This window comes from Centropristis striata, chromosome 9, assembly GCF_030273125.1.
Source record: "Centropristis striata isolate RG_2023a ecotype Rhode Island chromosome 9, C.striata_1.0, whole genome shotgun sequence".
NCBI classification, from domain to species: Eukaryota; Metazoa; Chordata; class Actinopteri; order Perciformes; family Serranidae; genus Centropristis; species Centropristis striata.
In genome coordinates this window covers 32089142-32110816 of record NC_081525.1, presented here as the reverse complement: position 1 = coordinate 32110816, position 21675 = coordinate 32089142, and the positions used below count along the sequence as shown (strand labels likewise).

General features: G+C 36.9%; 3 protein-coding genes across 3 annotated transcripts; 2 read left to right on the top strand and 1 right to left on the bottom strand.

The window, feature by feature from the left end:
• The first annotated feature begins 2246 nt into the window (after window positions 1–2246).
• On the top strand, window positions 2247–8581 carry ctbs (chitobiase, di-N-acetyl-). Its single transcript, XM_059341958.1, has 7 exons — window positions 2247–2421; window positions 3222–3360; window positions 3837–4045; window positions 4201–4372; window positions 4476–4573; window positions 6128–6289; window positions 7331–8581. The coding sequence occupies exons 1-7, from the start codon at window positions 2308–2310 to the stop codon at window positions 7517–7519; spliced, it is 1083 nt and encodes a 360-aa protein (XP_059197941.1). The 5' UTR covers window positions 2247–2307; the 3' UTR covers window positions 7520–8581.
• On the bottom strand, window positions 8110–17198 carry spata1 (spermatogenesis associated 1). The gene is made up of 12 exons (XM_059341957.1): window positions 16816–17198; window positions 16592–16698; window positions 15935–16052; window positions 15233–15286; window positions 13505–13916; window positions 12583–12748; window positions 12434–12494; window positions 11531–11639; window positions 11331–11456; window positions 9758–9933; window positions 9296–9394; window positions 8110–8259 (listed from the first exon to the last, which is right to left on the bottom strand). Exons 1-12 carry the CDS (start codon window positions 16873–16875, stop codon window positions 8110–8112), a joined length of 1638 nt encoding a protein of 545 aa, XP_059197940.1. The 5' UTR covers window positions 16876–17198.
• Window positions 17199–18469: 1271 nt separating this feature from the next.
• Window positions 18470–21531, top strand: LOC131978297 (guanine nucleotide-binding protein G(I)/G(S)/G(O) subunit gamma-5). The gene is made up of 3 exons (XM_059341908.1): window positions 18470–18668; window positions 18860–19006; window positions 21256–21531. The coding sequence occupies exons 1-2, from the start codon at window positions 18588–18590 to the stop codon at window positions 18983–18985; spliced, it is 207 nt and encodes a 68-aa protein (XP_059197891.1). The 5' UTR covers window positions 18470–18587; the 3' UTR covers window positions 18986–19006; window positions 21256–21531.
• Window positions 21532–21675: the final 144 nt, after the last annotated feature.

Sequence of the window (21675 nt, the reverse complement as noted above, 5' to 3'; positions counted from 1 at the left end):
TGGCCTTTAGCTAAATAATGGGGATATGCCGGACAAAAGCACACATTTTTTTCCACATGCTCTCTAGGTTTTCCACATGCTCTCTAGGTTTTCCACATGCTCTCTAGGTTTTCCACATGCTCTCTAGGTTTCAATTTTTGGTAGGAGCCACTTCATCAAGATTGCAGATTGAAGATGGCAGCCATATGAAGTCTATGAGAACCAATATATCTTCCAAGCCACTTAGAAGGTCAATCTTGGTGTCAAAATATACATTTGATGGGTCAAGGAATCATTTAAAGCTAATGGGAATATCACTGGATGATCATTTGATCAAATAGATATGTTCATTTTCACTCTGGTAGGCAACTCGCTTCAAGTGCTGCAGAAGGGAATCCTGAGTTGAAAATGTTTGGAGTCTATGTTCACGGGAGAGTGAGGATTAGCTGTACACTGCTCAAAAAAATCCAGGGAAAGCTTTCATCTCATGTCAGATATTGAATTATTCATGGTGAGAATCTTTACTGATGTACATTGTGTAACTTGTTTAGATCAAAATTACATGAAAACTGCCATAAAGGCTAATAGGCCATTGCAAAACCAAAATTAACCCATTGAGGGCTGGATTTAAAATCACACCAAAAATCAAAGTAAAAAATGTACATCACAGGCCGATCCAACTTGCGTTGGACCTGGATCAGGGCATCAGTGAGCTCCTGGCCAGCCTGTGGCAGAACTTGGCAGAGCTCAATCAGATCTAGGTCAGGGGAACGAGGGCCAGTCAATGGCATCAATGCCTTCATCGTCTAGGAACTGCCTACTGACTCTGACCACATGAGGCTGAGCATCATCCTGCACCAGGAGGACCCCAGGGCCCACTGCACCAGCTTAAGGTCTGACAATAGATCTGAGGGTTTCATCCCAGTACCTAATAGCAGTCAGGGTACCGTTAGCTATGCCATGTAGGTCTGTGTTCCCCTCCAAGGATATCCCTCCCCAGATCATCACTGACCCACCACCAAACCAGTCATTCTGGATGATATTACAGGCAGTATGGCATGATGTCTCTCCAGACTCTTTCATGTCTGCCACATGTGCTCAGTGAGAACCTGCCTCATCTGTGAAGGGAACGGGGAGCCAATGACGGACCTGTCAATTTTGGTGGTCTCTCACAAACGCCAATTAAGCTGCGTGGTGCTGGGCAGTGAGCACAGATCCCAGTAGAGGTTTGTTGGGACCTTATACCACCATCATGGAGTCTGTTCTGACAGTTTGGTCAGAAACATGCACTCCAGTAGCCTGCTGGAGGTCATTTTGTGGGGCTCTGTCAGTGCTCCTCCAGTTCCTCAACACAAAGGAGCAGGTAAGTTAATGCCCTTCTACCACCCTGTCCAGCTCTCCTGGTGTAATCAGCACAATCATAACTACACACCAAAAAAACTCTTGCGCAATATAACACAGACCATCATACGTTTTTGGGGTTAAGACAATTCAGGTGAACATACAAATCGTTCAATAAAATGTCATGGTGTCATGACCTGCCAACTATTGACTGTTGACAAACAACCATACGTGCACATATAGTGTAAAAACAATGACTCTCAGTAATGTGTCCCCACAGCAGATTAACGCCTTCTTTCGGACGAGTGCAAAGAAAACATCCAAAACACACATTTAGGTGATTAATTAAAGTCAGTATTAGATAAGACCTAATTTGCATATTGCATAAAAAAGAATTGTTTTAATGTAGGTAATCAATTTGGGGAAGTTTAATTGTGATATTTTACTATTATATTTATTTGATATGTTTATTTTTATTTTTACACTATTCACCTGTAGTTTCTTTAGAGGTTGTTTTTCTCCTGCTCTAAGCCAGAAACCTCCACTTCAGCAGCACTTACATGCACTAACTTTTAATTTTTATTCCTATTCCTATTTTGAAGGCTTTCACAGATGTTTTGTTTCTTCCATTATGGCAACAATTCATAATCAGACTTACAGTACCTTCTTTTTTTAAATAGCTGTTGATGGATTTTTATTTATTTATTTATTTATTTATTTAGCTAGTTAGTTAGTTAGTTATGTAGTGATAAAGGGTGATAGGCCCTTGCAAATTTCCATCAGTAAACATATTTTTTTGTCATGTTTAATAGCCATTTTACATCCTTTTTAAATTTAATTTTAGTTACGTGGACCCTTAAGGCGTACGGGTGCTGTTTGTACCACGTCAGCCTCCGTAGACAAATGATTAGGGTAACGTGATTTGTTTACAGCCCAGAGTCTGACAGTCCCGACTTCATTCAGTGTGAACTTCCTCCTGCTGAGAAAATGCTCCGCTTTGCTCTGGTTCTGTCGTCGGTCCTCCTGGTCTGCAGGTCCGCCGTGTGTCCGTGTGAGAGGCCGGAGCTCTGTCAGCAGATCCGTGAGGAGGCAGACTTTGAGGTAGTTCACCTCAGCTCGTCAAAGACTAACACAGACTGGTGGTGTTGAACCTCCACCTGCAGCACATAACTCATAATATATAAAATGATATATATTATAATTATTGTCACCTCTTAAGAGCTGATGCTGATTGTCTGTTTCACACATTAGTGTTAGGATTAGATAAATGGAAGCAGCTACACACCAGCGACCTGATGTAATAAAACTGGATCTTGTGATGGAAGTCTATAAAATGTCATGCTTTGGATACTGAGCATTAAAATGGCATCCTCGACTACAAACCCTTTTATAGTGGTAGCACAGCCTAGTTATACATAAAGTAATTGAATAACCTCTAATTTAGCTTCAGGCACTGACTAAATAAAACATCTATACCATGTATTGGCAATAAGTTATATTTGCTGGACTTTTGTATTGTTCTATATTTAGTGTGTTGTTCCTCTTTTTACAGTACATGCAGCCTGTCTGTGTTTGCTTTATGGTCATGTGATATTTGAGAAGTTCCTTTTTTAAAAAAAACACATTTGGCCTTTTGGACTTCTCTTTGATGACTCCTGTTGCTTCAAAAGTCACATATGAAAGTGCTAATTTAAAAAGAAAAATTGTAGCTGCACAGTCATCAATGTTTAATATGTTATAGGTGACAACTAGTACTAACAGATGCTTCTCACAGGACACAATGTGACTTGACAGACATATGTGAATAACAGGAATATCTGCATTCCTGTTAAACGTGTTAGAGCCCTTAACCCTCTGAATAGGAGCAGTTAATAGTGTCTGTGGGGTCTCTGTGTTTTTAGGTGTTTGTGTTTGACGTGGGTGGAAAGACATGGAAGTCGTACAACTGGAGCATGGTCACGACAGTGGCAACTTTTGGAAAATATGATGCTGAGCTCATGTGTTACGCTCACTCCAAAGGAGCACGGGTTGTACTCAAAGGTAGGAGACTGAACAAAAGTATGAACACAACACTGTTGTTTTTCCTCCCATTTTTCACGAAACTAAATAAAAGATCTAGGACTTTTTCTGTGCAAACAAAAGACAAATTTTTCTCAAATATTTGAAATATATTTTGTTGAAATTGAGCACTCTTCCTTTGCCCATTTTAAAGTAGACTTTTATTGTGACCAGCCGGACTCACACCTGCGTAATCAGCACCTCTCATGTTTTTTAACAACTCCATGCAACATTTAAGAGACAAAAAAACGTTTTGTATGCATGGCGTGAATAATTGGAGCGAAAACAAAACTTTTGTCTTCACATTTTTGTTAAGTATACTATGGAGACAATTTCTTGGCTTATTTTTTTGTTTTTGTTTTTTTTATTTTTTTATTTTGGCTCTTTCCCTTGATGGTCTCCTTAGATCCATTGCCCTCATGATTATGGTCATCTCTTTCTCTTTTTTCCTTGTAAAGGTGATATTCCCCTGCACTACATTGTTGACGAACATAACCGGACTGCGTGGATAACAGAGAAGGTCAACTTGGCCAAGAGTCAATTTATGGATGGGATCAACCTCGACATCGAACAAGCAGTGGACAAGGACTCGACAGAGTACTATGCTCTAACAGACCTGGTCACAGAGACCACTGAGGCCTTCCACAGGGAGATCCCAGGCTCTCAGGTAAACACAATCTTTGATCTTCAACACATGTAGTTTTTTTTTTTCCCCCTCATAATTTCTTCCCCTCTACCATCCTAAATTAAGGCCTTTAATGAATGAGGTGCTGCCTTCCCGCACCTCTCTGGTCTCAATGTTATATTTATCCCAATCTCAAGGTCTCATTTGACGTTGCCTGGTCACCAAATTGCATCGACAAGCGCTGCTATGATTATGTTACCATCGCTGAGTCCTGCGACCTGCTCTTTGTGATGTCCTATGATGAACAGAGCCAGATCATGGGGGACTGTATTGCAGATGCAAATGCCCCACTCTCTCAAACACTGAACGGTTTGTTGTCCAGTTGTTCAAAGTGTTTAATCAGAGTAAATCAGCTTGTCAGTGCAAACCTATAAAACCTAAAATTAAATTCAAAATTAATTTTTCTTTGAAGGTTATGACCAGTTTTTGGGTCTGAAGATCGATCCAAAGAAGCTAGTGATGGGAGTGCCATGGTACGGCTATGACTACCCATGCCTCAACTTTTCCCAGGTAAGATATGTTCATGTAAGCTGAGTGCCTGCAGTCAAAAACACAGTTTTTTCATGCACTGGTCAATTTTGGAAATTTTAGACTATTTTGCTTCCAAAACATGTCTTCTTTCAGGGCATACTATACTATGATGTTTTTAATGAAATTTTAACAACATACGGCTTTTGCTATTTTGTGGCGTGCTACACTATGCCTTTTTGTGACATTTTAAAAATATATTATACTATGACATTTTTAGTGACATTTTTATGCCATTGTAAACTGTGACGTTTATAATTTATAAGGTAAGCTTAATGCCTTGTTTGCATATTTAACCTGTAATCCTTAATTGTAACCTTTTTTAGAACATTTGCAATGCAAAAAATAATTGTCTTAATGTAAGTAATCAACTGGAGACAGGTTATGGTGTTATCTTTTGGTAAATGTTTTACCCTATTCACCTGTAGTGTCTCCCCTTAACCCATTGACGCCTAAAACTTCCTGTAAAACCTCTGGGCGATTTTAAAATAAGACATACTGGATGGATTGCCATTAATATGGTAAAGATATTAATGGCACTTTGTGGTTGAATCCTAATATCATTGTTGGGCCCCTGACTTTTCCTCTTGCACTGTCAGCAGGTTGATTAACAGTGAAATATAAAGTGAAATATCTTATCTACTATTGGATGAACTACCTTGAATTTTGGCTCAAACTTTTATGTCCACCTTAGGATAACTTTTCATGTAGTGCCATCTACTGGTCAAAAAATGCTAATACAATTCATGTAATTCCAGGTATTCTTGTGTAGCATCACTGTGAGCATGAGCTCTGATGTGGTTAGCAAGTTAGCATTTAGCTCAAAGCATGGATGTGCTGCCTCACAGTGCCTCTAGCAGACTGCAGACTTTTTCCCATAAAATGACTGAAACTTACTACAAAGTTTTGCCTGTGGAGCCAAGGCCTTAAGGCTTATGGGATTTATTGACAGTTACACAGGAAAAGACTATAAATGAATAACAACAGAACAGTTAATATCGCCATTTTTATGGTTTAATGCAATGTGCAAAGTTAGGTTTTCACAGTATATAAAACTCAATACGACACAAGTTTTAAAATACAGTTGCTACTCTTTACCTCTGCAAAAAAAGAAGAAGTCCTAGACACTAAATAGGCTGTCAAAATAAGTTTTCCTTCCTCCAGTCACATGGTGGGGATCAGCTGATATTTCAGCTGTTGTTTATTCTTTGCAGCCTTGGGTTAAAAATCTCATCGAAGATCTGTATTTTCAATGTATCATTTTAAACACGTGGTATTTGAAAAAGTATCAAAGTATTGATTTTGACAACCTTAATATGAAGCACTCCTAATATCCATTAAAATACAGTATGATATACAAAAGCTGAATCCTTGTGTCTCTCTTAAGGTTGTTCTTCTTTTTCACCATTCTGCAAAATGTTGTCGAAGGCAGAGCATGCTACTGCTACCATTATTATGCCCTTATTTTATTGTTGCAGTGTATTCTTGAGCAGCTCTGCCTGAAACACAGATAACCACCCGTCTTTCCTCATACAGGAGGGAGTATGTTCTGTAAAGGAAGTTCCTTTCCGTGGAGCCCCGTGCAGCGATGCAGCTGGAACACAGAAACAGTACAAGTGGATCATGAAGCAGGTCAACAGCTCCATGTCCGGCAGGCTCTGGGACGACAAGCAGAAAGCTCCTTACTTCAATTACAAGGTATGTTGTCTTTATTATATAGTTGATAGTTTTCTGATTTATTTTGCTTAAACATATACAGCTCTGTTGGGTTAGGTGTTTTATTGGTTAGCAATGTGGGTGGCTATGTCATGGATTATTGTCTTTCTGCCAAATTCGAGCGTGACTTACTTTTAGTTTGGATAATTTACGTCTCAACAAATCAGGCAGGCATTTAAGGCAAAGTGTATCCAGTGTGTTTGTCCAGGGAGCTGGCGTCCCCCCCAGCTACCATAGTGTCACCTCCCAAACAAGATAAATCACCCCAACAAACAGCCGTAAAACATTCCTGCTGAATGCCTTCTTGCTGGCTTTTAAAGTCCTAAAGGCTGTTTCTGAGGAATTACATTTTGTAGCTTGTTTTCACTGTGTATAATTGTCCAGTGACTGTTTTATGACATCTTTTATGATAACTTCACCATCACTTTTTTCAACTGTTTTTATGAAATACTAATACTATTTTTTTATGAAATCTTAATGAACTTTTGAAAACAACTGATGTTTTTTATAAAATTTTAGGACATACTATACTATGACTTTTTTTAATGACATTTTGACAACTGATGTTTTGTGTGGCATTTTAATGAAATTTTGATGACATACTGTACTATGACTTTTGTTTATGAAATTTTGACGACATACTATGACATTTGTTATGAAATATTACTACATACTATACTATTACGTTTTTTATGTAATTGTAATGAACTTTTGATGACATAGTATACTATGTTTTTTAAAATTTTATTTTTATGAAATTTTGACGACATACTATACAATGATGTTTTTATGAAATTTTAACAACATATTACAGTGTCTTTTAATGAAAACTATGTTTTGTATTAGATTTTTAAGACATACACATACTGAACTTTTAAGGGCAAACTACGACTTTTTTATCATAATTTTGATGAAAAACTACACTACGTTTTTATTTGTGTTGCTGGTAAACAGATAAAGCTCAAAATTGCGATGAAGTCTTATTTAATTAAATGTATCAAACATAACTTTTTTTCCCCTCAGGATCAGAAAGGACAGATTCATCAAGTCTGGTATGATGACCCACAGAGCATTTGTCCCAAGGCAGAGGCGGTGAAATCTAAAGGTTTGAGGGGCATCGGCATGTGGAACGGCAACATCTTGGACTACAGCGATGAACCGGTTGCCAGGCAGCAGACCATGCTGATGTGGAATGCACTCTTAGGATGCTAGCTGGGATACACTTGACACTGCTGCAGAAATTTACATCAGCCCTCCTGCTTGTTGCTAAGTCAATATAACCCTTTGTAGCAGTAATGGGGTGTGGTTCCCCTCTGTTCAGGGATGCATACTTGCACTTCAGGGTTTATTGTGTCTTTTTATTGCTGTTGCCGTTGAATGTAGTTACGTCTTCGCCAGTCCCCTGTGCAAACTGAAATAACTGACAGAGACAACTAATCTTTTTAATGTGACACAAACTCTATTTTTGATTGCTTTCTACTGAGCTTACGGAGATCTTTGCACATTTATGCTTTTTTATAAATAAAACATTCTGATAAATTTGTATATTATTGAAGTTATATAAACAGTTGAACAACTCCCAGCACCTGAGAAACTCAGAACAGCAAAAGTATAAACATTGCGAACAAATCAGATCACACAAAAAAAATGGGTAAAAAACAGTACAAAGAAACATTTACATTTAGTCATTTAGAAACAACACTTGCATACAAAATTGCAAGACATGTAGAAAGTACAGCTGCATAAAGTCAACCTCAGCTGCTGTCCAAGCAAAGGTTTTGTTCACAGTTCTGTATACTGAATTAGATAGAGGTGCTTTGAAGTTGTGGTCTGTCCCGTCTGGTATTTCCAAAGGCCAAAGAGGAAACAGGACCAGGATGAGACGACTGGCTCTTCTTCTGGGCCAGCTCAGCCTTCAAGGCCCTCAGCTCTGTGGCAGCCTGTTTCCTCAACTACGAATAAAAAACAACATGGATGATTCACAGACACAAATACACATAGTGCATCAGCTGTTAATCAGTTGTGGAATCTATCTCAGTTCATAATCAAAATACTTTTGCTCAACTTGAATAATTCCATTTTAAGGGACTTTTCCTTATACATTGTACTTTTTATTCCTTTACCTTTATCTGACAGCTTGTCATCCCTTTAATGTCAAGTGAAAATGATGTGTTGCAGATGTGAATTAGAACTTCTCATAAACTGAAGGATGAAGTCTTTATATGTTGAGAAAATTCTCCTACTTCCTAAGCTAAATAAACTCTTTAAAAAGCCTCTTTGATCAGCTGTATAATTCATTATCACAAAGCCGAAAACAGGACTGTTTTTCATGAAAAGTTAACTTTTTAGAGATACATTGTGCGGACAGCAACACTACAAACATGGACTTGTAGAATATGATGCATTGCAGTAGATTAAACTACTTAAACTGCTACAGTATAGTAAAGTAATTAAAATTAGCCTAACCTTAAACATCTACAGCAGTAATATGCAACATATACAATAATGCAGCTAGAATATTTTCCTGAAAACATCATATATAGTAAACAAAACATTTTACTGCACGACAAATAGTTTCACTTTCATACTTAAAGAGAATATTGCTGATAGATCTTAATTAAGTTTTGATTGTAGTGGAGTTTTTTTTACAGTGTGGTATTAGAACTTTTAAATAAGTAAACAATCTGAAAACTTCTTCCAACACTGCTATTATGGAGTACCTATTATTTGATCATTAGACGATTTAATTTAAAACCCTCTGTGTGATTTTAGGCGATAAAAGATTTGAGTTGATATTGAAATGTAGAAAAAGCAAATAGGATATAGGGCATAATTCAGAAGAATAAATAAACATATTTACTGTTAGAACACATCATATATGTAGGATGTTAAAAAGGAACATAAATATTTCCTACTTAAATATGTGCTTTATACCTTTTTTCAGAGGTTATAGAAAAATCTGGTCAGATTCATAGAAAAATCAGTTACCTTTATCTCTGTGACCAGCTTCATCTTGGCATCTTCTACCTTCCTCTTCAGATTGTCGATTTCATGGCTCTCTGTCATGATCTGAATGATGAGTTCATTCTGAAATTCATCATATTTCAACCAGTCATTGACATGACCATGTCAGATGCTGTTGTGTTTCAGTTACTTTTTTATAATGAGAAGTAGCAGGTTTTACAGAAGCTCACAAACCATAACAAATGGAGAGAGGTTGCAGGAGACACATATGCACAGACAGAGGAATGTAACCTCTTTTGTAATGTTGAGTGAAAAAAAAAAGTTTTAATCCAATTTCTATTTTTCTTCGATTGCAGTGTATCCAATAATTGGACTCAGTCTACTAAAGAATAGGTTTATTTATCTTAGATCATAAATTAATTTGTCAAATATATACTTCGTTGATAGGCAAACAGTACAAGACATAAAATCAAATTTCAATATTACCTTGATGGAAGATCTGCCCTGTCGTCTTGGCTTCCCTCGGTTATCTCTGGCCTGCAGCTGGTGCAACAGTTTGTTGTAAAATGTCTCCAACTCCTGTCGTAAGTTTCTCAGATTTTCCTCCAGTGGTGCTGTGGCCTTCTTGGTTTCAAAATATTTCTTCTTCCAACTGTCCCGTGCTTTATGTTGAAGAAAAAAGCAGCAGCATTATTTAGTTACTTTTGACAAATGTGATCTGTTAGTATTTCTTTTTTTACTTTTAGTTTCCCCCTGCAGAGCTTATATAGTCCCAAAGAATGAAAAAGGTACATCAATTCAAAAAAGGTAAAATTTTTTAATTACTAAAAATGCTAAAAATGGATCAATTAGTCTTTAGTACTTAGTTACTTTGGTACTTAGTTACCTTGTTAGTTAGTTAGTTAGACAATTCTGTCTCTACATTTTTAAGACTTAACTTTTACTGACTGAAAACAAGCTAGGAAAGGGTAACCGCTTTAAGAAGAAAACACACAATGCACTGTGTAGTGACCTGTCAATCATAAGGTTGCCCATCTATTTTACTCTTAATGGGGGCCATTATTTAAAAACTGAACATGCTGTACTGAAGGAAACGTGCACTTACTAGCTATTCAGACTATTGACATATGAGAATGATTACTCAGTATTAAATCAAATGGGAAGCGGGGCTGGCTATACGCAGCAAACCCCCCCAAATCAAGCCGAAGCACAAGATTTCTTATCTTTCACCTTAACCCTATAAAGCCTGAACCGTGAAATAATTGCCAGAAAATTCTAAATTTTCAAAACTGGAGTGTTTGTTGAACCGGCTAACCTTTTTTTTTAATTCAATATCAATTTTCATATATGAATTTAATTGGGATCATATTTGATACATCAGGTCTTTTTGTGCAATTTGTTGCTCACAATTTGCTTTTCTTGAACTAACATAATCACATACAACCTAATATTTTTAACCAAATAAAACTTTGACTTTCCTTTTAACATTTTCCTCAAACATACAAAATCTTTTTTTCCATATAAAACAACATCATACATCTGCTGATATGAAGTTTTCACGCAGCAATGACAGATCCACCAGTGGAACCAGCAAATAATTTTTGTTACATCTGGTATTTTTGTGAAATTTGTTGCTCAGTTTTTTTAATTGTCAATTCATGTATTCATTAGGTTTTTCAGGAAAAAAATATCACACTGATGATGTAGAGGTCTCAAAAACTTATGTATCAAATATGATACACTTGGCTTTATAGGGTTAAGTGAATGAGCGAGTAGTTACTTTAGTACCTTGGTATTTATCACCCACCCCTAGCTGGAGCATGATGTGTACGCATGATGGCATTCCTGCCTGCTATATTCATGTCTAGAACCGGCCCTGTTTTGCACTAGAATATTTGTTAATATTCACATTGCAGTAGTAATATGTTACCGGTTTGTTGAAGCACATAAGAACAGTTGTGTTCTGTGCTTGGGAGAAGAGACTGCTGGCAAACTTAAGAACTTGTTCTGACTCTTGATAAGACATTAGCTTTGTACTAAACAGTATTTTGCTGCTCACCTTGGTTCCTGCGGTGTCTGTTTTGAGCCAACAAATCTTTCCCCTTTCTCAGGAGCTCCTGCCTCGTCCACTCCAGCTGCTTTCTCTCCTCCTTAACCAGCTTGATTTCTTCGATCAGTTCCTCTCCTAGCAGAAACAAATGTCACTTGTGTTAAAAAATGAATAAAAATCCTTGACATGTGGCCAAAGTAACAGCTTACTGTTTGTGTGAAAGATGTGAGAGGTGGTTAATTTTTGAGTGACCACGGTCAAGTCTAGTCCGTGAGGTGGAGAGGTGGGCCCAACAGGCTGAGACAACCCAGCTGTCACCTTAAAAAAAACAAGAAAAACAAAATGAGTCCTCGTCTGAATGGATTTTAATGTTCTTTGTTCTTTCCAAAGACCCCACACACTCCACAGATCCACCTGCTGGCAGTGGAATCTTTACCAGGCAAAGAACTATATTTGGTAACTTCAGGTAATATTTTGAGAAAAAAGTTGCAAATTTACTATATTAAAGTTGCAAATCTACAAGAAAAAGTCGCAGATTCAAGAGATTTAAAGTGGCAAATCTGCAGCAAAAAAGTTGCAGATTTACGAGAAAAAAGTGGGAAAAGGCAACTTTTTTCTTGTAGATTTGCCACTTTAAATCTCATAAATCTACGCATTTTTTTCTCGTAGATTTGCCACTTTAATCTCGTAAACTTTTTTCTCAAAATATTATTTTCATATGTTTTTTTTACACATTCTGACAGTATGTAATATCCTCCAATATTCTCTAGGGTTGAAATTTGGAATTTGCAAGTATTTCAATGAGTGCCCTATTAAGGGTTAATAATCCTTCAAGAGCAAACTTTTTCATAAATTTATTCTCAAGAGCAAAGACTGAAGAGGACATACTGTATGTTTAAAGGCATACTACGCAGGAGTATAGCTTAGCTTCTTGCCCTAAGGGAGACACTGAAACATCCTGAACACAGCAAAATGAAAGTAATGACTGAAAGAAATAACTTTTGAATGAGTCTATACATGTATCTATACATGTTGTAATCCTGCATAATACAGTATACCTTCAAAGTTTTGTAAAAACAAAATGTTGGCACATATGTAATGCTATACATTACCCCACTTGTTGCTTTGTTCCTGATGGACTTAAGTGCATGTACATCTTTTGATTTCCCAAGCCTGCAAACAGACACACCGTTAGAACAACCAGCAATAGAAGCAGGAGTATTAACTGCAGAGTACGGCCCTCAGTAATCCTGCACAGTACCCGTCTGTGATGGAGAATCCTGAGTCTCTGTCCTCCAGTGACGCGGCCACTCCTGATTCTCTGGCCGCTCTGTTCTGTCTGTGGTACTGTTTCTTCTTTCGGCAGGTATCTACGTTCTCTGTTGTCTCCTTCACCTGAGCTGAATCCTCTTCACACCGTTGTAAAGCTGTCGATACATAGCAACATGAGTGTACAGCAATGATATGAGATTCACAGGATTAGTTTAAAAAAGGCTAAGAAAAAGGTCATTGCTAATGAGAATTAAATTAAGCAGTGATTCTGAATCAATTTTCTACTTTTGTTAATGTGGGGAAATAGGAAATAGGGGACTTGTGCTGCATTCATGTTGTTTTGGAATAATGGGGAAATTAATTAAAGAGGTCTGCAATGTTTTTATCATGTTGTGGTTATTACTATTATTGTTATTGAGCACGTTTATCTATTTATTTTGTACCAATGACTTGTAACTGATGCAGTAGGTGTGGTTTGAGATGGCAGGAGAGCCTTTATATTCACGCTCTTGTTAGTGTTTAATTAATTATCATTTTTATTATTATTTATATACTTGGTTTGTGCTTGAGGGCAGCCTTGAAAGGGAGATATTGCATCTCAAAGAGTTTATCCCCTAATTAAATTATCAAACAAAATAAAATGAGGATTTTGTAGCATTATATACAATACTGGGTCACATTTACATAATAAGCATGAGGATATGAGACAAGATGTGTTCTAAAACATTGTGAATTCTTAAAGCCACAGAAACCTGCACTCATCACATGGGATAACTGCAGAAGAACAGGTTTTGGTAAATGTATCCCATCAAGATGAATGTAAGTGTCAGGATGTAAATCTGTACAACTAGAGCGGACAATGCTTCCTTTGTTGCAGAGCAAAAGTTACAGTTTTGCAGCTGTAATTTTACCTTTATTATGTGAAGCAGGCTGTGGTGCCCTTTGAGTCTGAGGCTTCCTTGGGCAACATTCCTGCACCGCCCACTCTAACTTGTTGGAAGACAGACCCTCCTCTTCATTTTCTCCTTCTGCCATTGAAGAACTATAGCTCTGCTCCTCATCTTCCTCCTCCTCCTCCTCCTCCTCCTCCTCCTCTTCTTCTTCTTCCAGGCTGGGGGTGGGAGGTGGCTGATGGGAACACTGGGGGATGAGGGGGAATTTAACTGGCTCCTTTGTTCCTGCTGGCAGGCTGCATGTCTTGGGAGGGTGGTAATAGGTCTGGTGGTCTGGGGAGCTGCTGCTGGTGTCTGGACTGACAGACTGAGAGCAGACACTGCTGTCGTTCTCCACAGCGGGCAGCAGGTAAAGCTCCGGCTGTGGGGCCTGCCCGACAAGTGACAGCAAGACATAAGTAGGGCTTTGATGGTGTTTAATGCAGCAGAGGAAGTATTAGTGATGTCTGAATATTTACATTTACATTAACATTTAGTCATTTAGCAGACGCTTTTATCCAAAGCAACTTACAGGAAGAGTAAAAGCAAACAATCAAGGTATAGTGCAATAAGAGCTATTAGTGCATCAATAAGTGCTAGTGATAATTCTTTGAGGAGTAGAATTATCGTGTGGTGCTAGGAGAGAAGATGCTCTCTGAAGAGCTTGGTCTTCAGGAGTTTTTTAAAGGTAGAGTATGATGAATATCACAAGATAATGCAGAGCTACAAGGCTAACAGACAAAACAAATCAAATCAATAAATACAGGAAATCAACGACATGCATCTGGATTAAATTGGAAAATAGCAATGTTGATGGCATCACAAACTAAATTTAAAACTCTGTCACACAAGTCAAGATTACTCACATTTACTGAAAAATCTACCTGCTTTGACTGGAAGCACCAGAGTATACTATGGATTTTAAACTGTTTGATTATTTAAAAAAACTGAAATACTAATCTATTATTTATAATGCCAAAAGAGGCAAACTTCACTTAAAAATGCTAGAAAATGTTGTTTTTATTTATTTTTATGGCATGACATGACAGGTGAATAGTGTAGAAATCTATTATACCTTTTCTGAAAATGTAAGTTTGAATATATTTATAATAATCTGATTAAATATATGATCATTTTGTCAAGACAAAAGAGAATAAAATAAAGAAAAAATATAGAAGAGAATTTTGCTTATTTATGACTCCATAAATCTGAAAATACTCAACAGTCATTAAAATAAAATACATTTTCACCACATTTTAATAAATGAAAATTAATATGGTGCTCCCAGTCAATTAGAATTATATAAAAACAAACCCCTCTGTATGGAATTAGACTGAAGTGGAGATTTTTTGCCATTACAAGTATGAGAATTTATTTTTTTCTGTTGAGAAAATGGCCTTTAAAGATAAGTTATATATATTTTTTATGACAAGTTTTCTGAAATATTTTTGTTTACATATGCAAATGAAGCATTATACAATGCTAACTTTTGATGAACTCAGGAGAAATCTACAGACATGAATAGACAAACTGAAGTAAAATCACCACCTAACTGTGCATATGGGACATTTTCTTTCCGTTAATATGAAAGAGGACAAAAATTTACCAATATATGAAAAACTATTTTGTTTTTGTCAGAGATGTATGAAACTATTCCAAAGGAAAAAGATCTCTTAAATGCAAATTTGGAGCATGAATAGTACATACATACGGTGGAGCAAATGTTTTCACTTTCAAATCCCTCTCCTGTTTGCTTTTGACCTGTAATGGAAAAGAATTTGCCTGTTGTTAGAGGGGAGGGCAGTAAAACCTGTGTACTCTCTTTCTCTCTCTCTCTCTCTCTCTCTCTCTCTTACACACACACACACATTCTTGTACTTCTATCTTTGAGAGGACCCTCATTGGAATAGTGAATTAATAGTTTTTAATTTTTCATTTATTTTTTTGTAAAGGGCTAATTGTTGGGTGGGAGATTAAAAGAGGTCACAGTAAATTTTTGCCTTCATTTCCTGAAAAAAGTTGACAAAGACAAAAAAAGGGACATTTTCACAATAATTTTAGCTAGTTTTGTAACCACACAATACAGTTTCAGTTAGCTAATTAATTATCTTTTTTTAAACATAAACCTAATGTAACCTGAACCCTTAAAACAAAGTCTGAAAGTGAGGACCGGCCGGAATGTCCTCACTCTGTTGGTTAAAAATGTGTTCCGGTCCTCACTATGTAGGAAGTACAAGAACACACACACACACACACACACACACACACACACACACACACACCTTAGTTTTAAGCTGCTTGAATAGTGAACTTGTTAATCAAACTGTCTGCATTGTTTCTCTCTACTGTCTGTCCGCTGAAACAAAAAGCAGCCGTAGAAAGCAGCAGTACACAGCCAGCTCTACTCACCAGTGCCAGACTGCGCCCCACACATTTCAGGAAGGAGAATTTGTCGATGCTCCTCTCAGCGCCGAGCAGAGGTCCCAGCTCGCTCCTCAGAGTTTTCAGGGTGACATCAGGATAAACTCTAACATCATATTCATGAAAAGGAGATGTCAGATTACTGAACTGGGACACAACATATGATCTTGCAATGGGACAGCAGAAGAGAAACCCAGATAAAAACATTTTTAACCTGGGTGTCAGTGGATTTTAGTTCCCTGTTACAGTCTACATACTGAATAAAAATCTGATGGAAAAGTTTATTCAAGTTTATTAATATTTACTGGAATTTAAAGAAAACTCCCCAAATACCAGCTTTTAAATGCTCCAGTTGAAATACTGTAAACAAGCTTTAAAAGCAAATATGACACAGGGGGGAAAATAACAAAGCTTATTGTGAGACTTTATACTTTTTCTGGAGATAAATATTGAACGTTTTTCTTTTAACTTCATTGCTTTTGCCTGCAGCTGTGGTTAGGCTATGTATGTTTGGTTATTAACACTATATGCTGATGATGTAATTATTAGTGAACAATACTTCTTACTCAGTGCAACACTGCTGTATGCCTCTTAATAACTTTTTACAGAGAAGCTCTGAGTTTTGTGTCTTTCCAGTAGTTTCACCTGATGAAGCCAGCCGATATGAAGCTCTCTATGGCTTCAGCAGGGACTTTATTGAGCTTCACATTCCACTGGTCATCTGGCACATACAGCACATGGAGCTCCACAAACTAAACACATAAGATGATGCTTCAGTGTGCATAATGACAGTAAAATGCAAGCTAAACATGTTCTAATTCCTCTACACAAAGACTTGTTGCAATGATGCATGAACCCAATCAACGTACCTTGCAACTGGCCGGTCTTCTGTCCTCAGAATATCTCACTGACTCACAAGACAGCTCCATTACCAGTCCTGCTCAGCATGAGGAGAAGCAGGGAAACACTCGGTAGATTTCCGTTCGGTTTAATCGCGGGAAGCCTTGTTTTTTGTGTTTCTGGCTGTGGACTGCTCAGTAACAATCTGGCACAATCAAACACAGTCAGACGCCCAGTGGAGTTTCTTTATGAGAGTGCCAGCACTGGTTGCTCTGGTACTGATGATGACAACTGCTGCAGGAGGAGGCAGCTTGTCCCCTCTGTGGTGACGCTGTCCTTCAAGCTGCATCCGTTATGTGTTTTTCAACTACACTGTAAAAGAAAATAAGTTAGTTTCCAGAAATGTACTGTATTACTTTTTACAGTTTGTCTTGTTTTTTTCTACAATAAGTGCGAATGCCTTAAAAAAGTAAATTAATTTTATTACAAATATTAACCCTAAAATGGAAGTTGGGATTGTTGGGCTATTTGCACGTATCCAAAAAAACTGTTGATATATCTCTATCTATCTAGTGTTGCTGTTGTTGTTGTTTTACAGTATTGTACATTGTTGTACTTATTGGTCTTGACTGTGAATAAAATTAAATAAAATAAAGATAAAAATACATATCATATTGCTCAATGTAATATTAAAGCAAAAAAAAAGTACAACTAAATCAGTAAACGGTTAAAAGTCTGGTAACAAAATATGCAAAAAACACAAATTGTCATTTTAAAGTAAAACAACAACAAAACCAACTTTATTCTACAGGCATATTTTTTTTTAAATACAAATACATACAGCAGCATATATTATTCGTATTTTTGAAGAAATTATCTATAAAATAACTTATGGTTGTTTACTGTTATTTGAGTGTTTGGCAACTATTGCTGCCAGATGTTTTTTCGTTGTTTTTGTTTTACATTGTACGTTTTTTAATGTTCATTTAATTTCAAAGGGTGAATGCTAGCAGAGCATTTATTGCATAGTTTATTAAAATATATTTCTTCAGCTAAGGCGACATACCATATGGTTTAATTTTACTAGTAGCACGCAATATTTTATTTACTAGATCGTGTCATACTTTTTTATATTATCTTTTGTGACCTTTAATAAAGGCATTTTGTAAACGCTCCACATTATATCGATAACATTCAGAGATTTCTTGTATTTCTGGTCGTCATGTGTGAGTGTGGTCATATATTTATCACCACTAGAGGCCGCAATTGATCTGATGCTGCTTTCGCGTACACGGGATGTGGTCGTAATTATTACATTTAACGAGATTCCTTATTTTTCTGTCACTCAAAGCCTGGTCATGTTTTTATATGAGATTCAGAGCGCTCAGAAAACATGAACTACATACAAATCGATAACAAAGCTTAAGCATAAGACAAAAGTTGTCAAATTAATAAACCAAAGCACAAATAATATTATGATATGAATATTAATTGTCCTTTTATTGTTTTTATATTATAGCATGAATATTTCCGTTAATTTCCAAGTAAAAATAAGTCATTTTACTGACGTAAATGCATATTTTAATTGAGTACAATGTCCATTTAAATAACGTTGGGGGACAGTCGAAGTTATAATTCTGAGTTTTATAACATCCCGTGAAGGCAGCAACAACGAACACTCCTTTAAAGAGAACCGGAAACTCGGTGATGAGGAAGAAGTAGTTAGCAAGTTGGCTATCAACAGCGACCTGTTTGGAAAAGTTCGTCATTATAAGGACTACAGTTCCTCAAAATCTTAACAATGTCGGGATCATCGAGCGTCGTGGCGATGAAGAAAATTGTCCAACAGTTACGCCTTGAAGCTGGCTTACCTAGAGTCAAGGTAACGGTTCGGATCGCTACTCTTTACTCGCTAACGTTACTTTTTTTAGGGCGTGATGTTTCATTTGTTGTTAGTTTCTCTCGGTTTGATACAGATGGTGTCACTCAATGGAGTCACTTTTTATTTGGAGTCAGAGAAGTGTTTTTTCCATAACTGCAGCTAACTTTCCAGGGCTCGGTTGTTCTCCACAGGTGTCCCAGGCCGCGGCGGACCTGCAGCAGTTCTGCCTCCAGCACGCCCAGCAGGACCCTCTGCTCACCGGCATGTCGTCCAGCAACAACCCGTTCAGACCGCAGAAAGTCTGCTCCTTCCTATAGCAGCGACCAGCCTCTGGCTCTGTGAGTACCACAGCACAGTCTGCTCAACAAGCTCCGGGAATTTATTTATCTGTGGTTTTTACAAGATCACACCCCTGGCCGCCCTTTATATTTTATTTAACAACTGACAGATTTCACACCTGTTTGTCAAAACCTCATTTACTTCAGTGTAAAAACGCACCACAATATCGTCACACTGTTAAAATAATCGCCTAAGTCATTTTTTGTCAAAATAGGTTTGTTTTTTTTGCCTAAATCATCTCCTCATGACGCCGGCCACCTATGGTAAAATCGCTTACATCCTCAGTTGATCAGATCATGTGATTTTACCCCTTTAAGATCATCACTTCTTTGACAATTTGCCACATTCACAGGCATCAAATAAGAACCCAGCAAAGAGGAGCTAGAGGGAGATTGTTTAGTTTATCAGTGTTTTATTTTTGACACTAATATTGGTAACACTTTACCTTAAGGTGTCTACATAAGAGTGACATGACATGAGCGTGTCATAAACATGACATGGGATGTGTCATGAACATTAATGACACTTTGAAGTAACATTAATGCTCATGATACTTGTCATGTCATGTTTCTGACAGGCTTGTGTGACTCTTATGTAGACACCTTCAAAATAAAGTGTTACCATATCTTTCTTATGTATGTTCAAAAAATTGCCTAAGTCATCTATTTCTCTTAAGTTACATAATTTGCACAGTGTTATTACTTTGCCAATAGACTTCCTTTGTTACATCCCTTTTGAGTGAAATGACCAATAAATGTTATATATTACACTTTTGGTGAAGTTTTTTGTGTTTCCTGCAAAACTTGCAAAAATGATTTAGGCGATTATTTTAACAGGGTGACGATATTGAACTGTATAGGGAACAGAGTATATCTGTGTGTGCTGTGTGTGAGTCTGAGTGTGTGTTTGTGTGTGGGTGTCTGTGCTTGTGTGTGTATGTGTACATACAGATTTGTATGTGGGGATGGGAGGGGTGGGTTTTGTCATTTTTATTGTCTGTTTTTATTATTTTTTGTAAAGCACTTTGTGTTGCATTTATATGTATGAAAAGCGCTATATAAAGTTTGATTACCTCAGACTATAGTTGTAATCCCGAAAAATCTTTTCTCCCTAAATTTTCTTTAAAAACCCTTATCATTCTGCCTTCTATTTGAAAGATTAAACTGTGTGTCAAGTAGTTCTGGTCATCAAAGCTGAGTTAATAATCAATAAGTATTAAGGTATATAAGGGTTCAGAACATTAATGTTGAGCTTTCTGAAGTCCATTTCTATGCTCAACTATGTCCCATAAGTTGTTTGAGCAATGTATTGTAGTGAACCATTTGTTACACACTGGTGCTGAATTAGGTCATTTTTTTAAATTCAAGAATGTTTAAAACCCAGCCAGAGTACTACATCAATACACCAAGACATTTGGAACAACATAGAAAAATAAAATTAAAAAATCATACTGTGATTTGGTTTAACTTCAGCTGAGAACTATTGTCAATAAACCTAGGAAAGCTACATATCCTCTGAATGCTCTGTCTCTAGTTCATTGTTGTAACGTTTAGAGGTCATCAGGTGTTATTTGATGCCATGTGGCAAACTCATTGAATATCTGGAGAAGATTACAAATAGTCCAATTTTATTGACAGTTTTTTTTTTTTTTTACCAATATAATACAGGATGCTTTCGGTTTTGTTTCGGGCGTCTAGGTTAGGAGGTGTGGCTGGCTGGAGATTGTGTTTTTTTTTCCCAATTTATATTGCACGTGTTTATTCACAAATTTGTGCGTAATGACTCCACTGTAAAATATTAGCAGATTTTTCAGTAAGGTGTTAATGAGATCATGACATGTTTTATGACTGCTCCAATTGTATTCAACAAAATTTGCATCGTTTTATACACCTTCTCATGTTATAATGCCGGACATGATGTTTGAATAGTTGTGGATCTTGACTAGAGTATAATGTTATATGGGTTTAACAGGAGCTTTTTAAAGGTGGATCTCCAGATGAGTCGAGCAGTTTGGGAGCTTGAAAGACAGCCAATTAGCAGTTAAATTGTGTTTTCAAAATCACTTTGGAATTTCAAATGTAATTGTTATTCTAGGAAAGTCATCTACCTCTCAAATAAACAACTGATTAAAGCATCACTGTCTTAGGGAAAGAAAACACTTAAAAATGAGCAGTTGGGAATAGGCATGTCCATAACTTTTGATTAAAATGCAGACTTGGTCTGACTAATGCATGAAACTTTTTTGCAGGTTTTGGACATTGTGGTGCCGTGGAGCTGCGCTGTGGACTGGAAAAGTCTCAGGAGCGTTCGGGAATATGGGGACAAGAAACTAACTTAAGTTTTTTACTTTTGCCTTTTTGTAAAATCTCATACTGAAACATTTCCAGGTGCTTATGTGACACAGTACAAGTCTTAACCTCCTTGCTTAAAGGAAACTAACTCGTATCAACACACACGTGTGCCTTTTGAATTGTACATTTTTCATGCTGATTAAGAATAAATAAATGGTATTTCCACATTTTAATGTTGCAGCAACATGTTTTATTAAAATGTATATACATTTGTAAATCTGTGAAACGTGTTCAATCTGCCATCAATTTTGCAGGTCCTATCAAATACAAAGGACTTGCATTGTAGACACAATTTGAACCATTTTAACAGATCTGTA